This window comes from Rhizophagus irregularis, chromosome 29, assembly GCF_026210795.1.
Source record: "Rhizophagus irregularis chromosome 29, complete sequence".
Taxonomy (NCBI): Eukaryota; Fungi; Glomeromycota; class Glomeromycetes; order Glomerales; family Glomeraceae; genus Rhizophagus; species Rhizophagus irregularis.
Window position 1 is genome coordinate 3,164,920 of NC_089457.1, and position 7,522 is coordinate 3,172,441.

Below are 7,522 nucleotides of genomic sequence, written 5' to 3' on the forward strand. Positions count from 1 at the left end.
ATTTTTTGTGATATTCTATAAATTTCAATAGGATTTTGGTCGGGCTATTTCATGACCATCCTGAAACTTCTGATAAATTTTCTTTTAGACTGAGCTTAAAAAAATAACTATTATGCATGGTAATTTCTCTTGTTGGAAATACCAATGAATGACCATAAAGCATCCAGAAGATCTCAGTAGCACATGTACAAAAAATTTCTGCATAAATCTCGATGTTTATAATTTGTCTGAAACAAAATAAACTTGCTTTTTCCTTCACAAAAAACTGCCTCATACCATAATTTCTTATATAATCTTCAGATGTACAACAAACAGGTCTTTCCTCTTTATACTAATATTTAAAAGTGTTACTAAAGAGTTGCAAGACTAATTTATTAGCAGATAAATTTTTTTCCCATTAGTTATAATATTATTTTGTGTCCACTTTACATGTCTTTGCTTGTATGCTTCAATTAATATAGGAGTTGCTTTGGGAAGTTTTTTTTACATAATCAACACTTGAAGAATGACTTCTAATTGTTCTATATTATACTTTTCACCTGTATTTTTTAATTTTCTTGCTAAAGTTCTTGTAGAAAAGGATGTATCATGCCTTACATATTGACTGAGTTTATGGAATGCACTTGTGGTAATTTTTTTTAGATCTTTCATTCCCTCTAGAATACTCCAAAAACTAGTTTTTTTCAATTTTTTTTGTTTTTATAAACTGTTGACAATAAAAATTACATGGGGTTGTGTAATTCTTTAATATTATATATACCATTATTTTATAAGTCTAATGAGAATTTATTATAGGTTTTTCCTTTTGCACAAGTTATTATTTTGGAATTTTTTACGAAAATAAAGGGCGTTAATAAATGTAAAAACAGTCAAACGTAGTCACAGATGTAAGATTTATTATGTATTTAAGTGGTATAAATTTTAGTTTATTTTGGCGATATAGATTATTTTTACTCACATGATTACTTTTCTCATTTTTTTTTGTCCTACACTGTGTATATATTTTTTAATAAAGTATAATAAAATGTATTAAAAATTTAATTTTTATGTATGTTTTGTATATAGTCACACTTCTTTATAATTACGGAAAATGGCTTATCCCAAATGTGTGACTATAAAGAGAGTTGACTGTAGCATTTATTATAAATATTTTTGCTTGTATTGACATTAAACTATGAAAAGTAAATATTTGCGATGATAAACAAAGCGATAACATCATGAAATGTCAAACAGAAATAATAAATGAAAAGAATTATGCTTCTATTACTTAGGAAGCTTTAATCTTATATAGATATTAAAGGTTGTTAAATAATGTTTTTTTATTTTTCACGGGCTTTTTGATCTTTTTTTTATGATAGATTATTTTTAAGGTAGAATCTATAAGATAAATGTGATTGCCATATTTTTTAGAACATACCTGTAGTTTTTTTAAGTGAACAATTTGATCTTATTTGTTTTATTTGTTTATAATTAGTTTCTGTTTTCATTTAATTTATATCAATTTAGGTTTCTTAGCAAAGTGAAAGCCATTAATGTTACTGTGAATCTATGTAATTATTTATTTTAAAAAGTTTAGTTAGTTTTTTTTGAAAGTTTTATTGTCTGGAGCAAATGCAAAGGACTATATATGTCTACGCACTATAAAAAATAATCAATCATGTATCCTAAAATTCTAAGGCATTATGCTGCTAATCAGTAGAAAATTGTGATTACGTGAGTTTTTCTGTTCAGAAATTCCAAGGCATTATGCTGCTAATCAGCAGAAAATTACCAGAATTCTAAGACGTTATGCTGCTAATTAGTAGGAAATCGCTACTATTCTTAATATATATTAACTTTATTATTATTATTATTATGATATCTCACTCTGAACTTACAATAGTTCCCGTTTTCTAGTTTACATGAATTACTAAAATTAAGCAGAAATTATTTTTTTTTAATATGAAAGAAATAAATTCTAATAAATATGTACAGCAGATTATTATTTAAAGAACACCTTATCATGCAAAAAATATGTGAAAGATAAAATTCTTTTATTTATCATTTTAATTCCTCTGATTAATAAAATGAGAAGTACAATGATACTTTGAAGGATATTTACTGTCCTTATAACCATATGTCTTAACTTAAACTTCTATGAGCTACAGGCAGAATCTTCCAGTTAATATTATCCTGTAAATTATTGGTTTATTTAATTTACGCAATAGTTCTTCCATTACAGTGTATGCTGTATACTTGTACAAAAGCCTGTGCTATGCCTTGGTTCAACAATATTCCAATAATCCACCGTGTTAGAGGTTTGCTTCCATGGCTTCCATTTAACATTGTTTTAACACTCAACCATAATGGTTTCTTTGTAAGTAATTTTACATCTCTGACCTTTTTTTTCATAAACCCAAATGCACTTTCTCTGGCTATACATCCTTAGTTCAAAAAACAAATGGTAATGGTAAGAATAATTTATATAATATTTAGTGGGATAACTGAGTGATATAAGATTTCAGCAAGGGCCAATATTGGAAAAAAATAATCCATTTGCCATTTATAAGATAGAGTCAATAGACCTTTACTAATTTTTTATTATATATGATTAACCTAAAGGCACCTTAAATTTGGTGGATTGTGGTTGACATCTATTATCTAATCGGAACATATTTTGGTATGTATTTTTGAGCTATGTGTCTGAACATTTCTTGCTTAGTTTTAGTAATTTTGTTTTTAGAGAGTTTGGGTATATATATAGTAAAATAAATTAATCCATAAATTATCAGTATCAAATAATATCCTGTGATTCAAGGGCATTTATAGTTTTTCGGTCGTACAAATTGTTCATGGTGCTAATAATAAATGATCTTACCACACCACCTCAGAAAGGTGTGATGCCTAATAATACATTCAAAAGACATTAATATCGGATGCAACATTGCAACATGTTACTGATTTTAATTATTAAGTTAACTGATCGAAGTGATCGATATACAATATATGCAACTTGATGTATAGAATCCCTCTGCTTACTCTTTTTTCATTATTAAATTGATATAAAACGAAGCATTACCAACTAACCTTGCAAAATTTTTTTGTTAAAGTTTTACATACACAGAGGGTTTCTTAGATTCCCATAATAAATGATAATCTTATCAACTATCAAAGGACGTGTTTAAATGACGATTATTTTGATAATCTATTTTATTTTTATTTTTTTCTTGTTCAATAAATAGTTTATAATACAAAAGATCATTAATTTTTATATGATCCATTGAATATGCCACATTAATAAATTATTTTATTATCCCCTAAATACTGTACAAAAGATGGAGAATTAACTAATAATCATATTCGCCCGTTCCATTTTTAACCTCTGAAGTTTCATTCGGTTCCTCTATATTGCTAAACAGTTAATATCGGGCATTAAAAAAAAACAAATTGATACAAATATTAATTAAAATAAAAATACTGCTCACCATTATCAAAATATTTTTCTATTTAATATGATTAAAAAGACAATATTAATGAATAATACTTTTTAAAGATAAAAAACTACTCAAATGTATGTACCTTGTATCTCTTGTTCCTGTACATTAACATCATCATATTCCTCGTTAAAATCAACCGCATCATAATCAAAGTCAGGCTGTAAAGTAAAAATTAATACTTTTAATCAATATTTCGATAAATTTCTTCTAAATCACAGTGTTAATTTCACACTTACATCATCACCAGACATGAACTTATTTCTCATGATATCCACAAGATCAGCCCGTAGTTGTTGTTTTTCTTCCTCAGATATCTGTGGTACATCTTCATTATCAGCCATACCATCTCCTTTTACTTTTTTCTCAATTTCGTTCTCTTCCTCCTCTTCCTCCTCCTCCTCCTCTTCTTGTTCTTCTAGAATTCTTTTCTCTTCTTGTAACCTATCATGGATATAACTTTGATCTATATCATAATAAACTCTATCAATTAAATCTACATCATCATCAAATTGTTTGTATCTTTCTTCTTCAGGAATATATTGACCGACATAATCTTCATATAAACTTGGTTCTCTCATTTCAATAGCTTCGTCACCAAAATATGATGTATTATCAAGCATCGTTGTAAGATATTTATACCTTCTATTAAGAATTTGTTTATTATGTCTTGAACTTGGTAAAAGTTGCTTTGATATTATTGGAGGTTCACTTGCTATCGATGAAGAAATAGTGTTTTTGTTTTGTGTAGATAGCAATTTATTTAAATGCCAATTTACTTCATAATCGCCTAAAATCAATCAAAATCGTTACTTTTTTTTAAAAAAAGTACCTATTTTTTATTATTCATATACCTCTTAAACATTCGAATTTTTCCAATTCATTTTTAGGTAAAAATTTACCCCATTTCGTTAAGAACAAAGCAGGATCATTTTCTAATGTTTGTTTCATTGTAGTTAATTTTTCATCATCAGTAGCTTCGATTTCATTTTCTCTTAATGTTTTAAATTGTATCGATGATAAATTTTTTGAAATATGGTCAAAAATTTCTTCTTTTGTATTAATATCCATTTCAAATTAAGGTAGAAAGCTAATTCAATAGATCTGACGATCCTTAACTGTTAATTGATAATGTTCGCGTGATATACATCTATGACGTTCATTTTACTATATAAACGGTACTAAATTATCTAAACATCTAAAACCTAAGTGCAATATGGAAAGAGAAAAAAAAACCAAAAATCTAAACTAGGTGATACAAAAGTAAATTTTTCTTTTGCGACGTATCATTTTAAAGCTGGGAAGATTTAAAAGGAAGTAATACTTATCAGAATTTACTTTAGAATTATCAATACAGTAATTGAGAAACGTTTTCAAGGTATATTTTCTTATTACTTTTATGTCGCAATATTGTACCATGAATTTTATTTTTTACAATTTTAATTTTTTTTTAGAAAAAGAAATTGAAAGTAAATGAACTAAAAAAAAGCGGGAATGGAAGGGAAATAGTGAAGACAAATCGTTAGTAGATTTCTTAAAAGCAGACGTGTAAATAGCAACTAATAAAAGAAGATACGCATCAAACAAAAAATTATTGATCTAAATAGAAAAAAGCAGGAGATACTACACTGCCACATAATCGCGCAATAGTACTCTAATATTAATTAAATAATTGGAAATTGATACGCAAACTCTTCACATATTAAGAAAGACGAGTTTGTTCATGAGAAAATTGTAATGCATATAAAAGGTTTAATCGAAATCAAAGATAACGATAGATATGAATTAGATTGGAAGGTGTCGATAAAGAAATTATAACAAAAATTGGCACGCAATGTAAAATTTTAATTAAGCCTCAAAAATAAGTATATAGATTATCAGCAAGAGGTGTAAAAAAAATGTTGAAAATTAATGATTACAAGAATTGTTCTGCAATGGTTGAGCGCGGAGAAAAATAGTGTGCCCAGTTTCTTCCCTCTAAATTAGAATGTGTCTTAACTTAGGAGAATTCTTCCTTCTAAATTTACATGCAATAACTTCTACGGACTTGGAACTTCGTTATTCCGTTCTAGCTATTAAATGATGCTTATAACTCCTGAGTCCTGACGTTAACGTTTTAGTTGTTTTACTGCCGCAAAAAGTTGTACAGTACAATAACAGATGTGTCATGAGGTTTCTCGTATGGTGAAAGGAGGGATAGCACGGGCCCGCACCAAATCAAAATAGTATAATGCTCCACCATCACAAAATACTGTATCATGCAGCCATGAGGGTTTTCTAAACTAAAAAGATTCACCGCATAGAGTGCACAGATTGCGCAGAAGATCGCAATTGTAAGATTATCGGGGTCAGTTAAAAATATACATGGATAACTTGTCAATTATAAAATTTATCTATATTCACATGCTTTAATGAGTTTATCATATCTAGACAGTCGTCCTTGGTTGAACGGTAAGAATCTATTATAGCATGAAATGCTTCATATCCAACTTGCAGTATGTTTGCCCATCATAGAGCGGCAAATACGAAACGTGTATATCGCATTTAATTTGTAAATGTCTATTCTTTTTTATTCAAGGCTTTTTCTGAAGGGAACAGTATATCGGGATGGATCGGATTTTACGTCCTAGGTTCTGGTTGGCTATCTTTTGAAGCTTCGTGGTGATAAGGTTACGTGACTTTTGCTGGAAAATAGAATTAAGCTTTTAGTGTTATAACGTAAAGAAAAAAAGTTCACAAATATAACAGTTAATGCAGGTAGATTATGTGACGTCCCAAGACTATCCAACAACGTGTAGCACAGTGGAAGCTGACTGGATACTAGCAGATTATTATCAATTGGTGGAATGATTATGTTAAGATGTTCGTTATGAAATGTGGACAAAATCTCTTCAATATTTCATCTTTATTGCTTTTACTGGGAATTTAAAATTTTGATCACAATTATAAGAATCTTGGACTTATGATTAATTCTGGAAGAGGGTTTTTTATATTTTTGTAATATGTAAAATTAAAAATATGTACTCCTTTCTTGGATTTTTTTTCAATTATCCATGACAGTTACTCGTTTTTAAATGGCAAGATTTGTTTATTTTAAACAGATTTTAAATTATTATATTGTCAATTACTATTATTTATCAAAATTCGAAGGTCACTTACTGGTGTATACGAGGTTATATTGTCTACTGCAGGTTACTATGATTAATTAGATAATTATATAAAAGGGTTAAAGGTGACATATACAAATACTGGCTATGGAAACGTTCTTTAACGTTTCGAAATCTTTTTATGGCGCTAAAATTAATGGTAGAAAGGTTGATGGAACATAAGAGGGAAAAAAGAACTGGAAGATACAATATGAGAGGTTATTTGTCAACTTTGTCAACTTTATAATTCACTTTTTAAAGTATTCTGGAACTTATTAAAATTTTTGATTTTTCAACTTTTTTTTTCATCGTAGTATAATCGTTAAACAAAAATGTTTTTAAAGAATCCTAATATTTCATAATGATCGAACTTTTAGATCATAAAAGAAACTATATTTCCGTTGAATTCTGTATATCTGATATCATATAATCTGTTACTAACAAATTATCTAAATTATATTTTTTTCCTATCGATCTAACTAATCCCAAAATTATAGTATTATCAATCCCTTGAGTGATAAAATTTAAAAGTTTACACAAATTTTTTTGCTATGGGGTTGGTAAATATATATAAGCAGTGATGTGCATTTTGTGCTTCCAATAGAATAAAATTCGGATTGGAAGCTTCCAATCCAAAGGTTTTATTAGTAAATTATGCTTCCAAATCTTCCAAAGGTGCTTCCAAGAGTGCTTCCAATCTTCCAATGGCACATCACTGTATATAAGGTCTAGACCACGTTTTTTTAATCAAAAAAAGAATACTAAACCTAATTTAAATTATTGTATTACACACAAGTAAATAAATAGGTTGTTTCTTCAAACTCTTATCACTTGTCTTAAAAAATAAATACAAACTCATGAAATTTACGATAAAAAAAAAATCCTTGAATTTGAGGTCTTGAT

At 28.0% G+C, this 7,522-nt stretch overlaps 1 protein-coding gene across 1 annotated transcript; it reads right to left on the reverse strand.

Moving 5' to 3' along the window:
- Window positions 1–3,168: 3,168 nt before the first annotated feature.
- On the reverse strand, window positions 3,169–4,544 carry OCT59_020029 (uncharacterized protein; the record flags this gene model as incomplete). The annotated part of the gene is made up of 5 exons (XM_025319477.2): window positions 3,169–3,382; window positions 3,465–3,482; window positions 3,559–3,634; window positions 3,713–4,263; window positions 4,328–4,544. 5 exons carry the CDS (start codon window positions 4,542–4,544, stop codon window positions 3,327–3,329), a joined length of 918 nt encoding a protein of 305 aa, XP_025173725.1. The 3' UTR covers window positions 3,169–3,326.
- Between the last annotated feature and the right edge of the window lie 2,978 nt (window positions 4,545–7,522).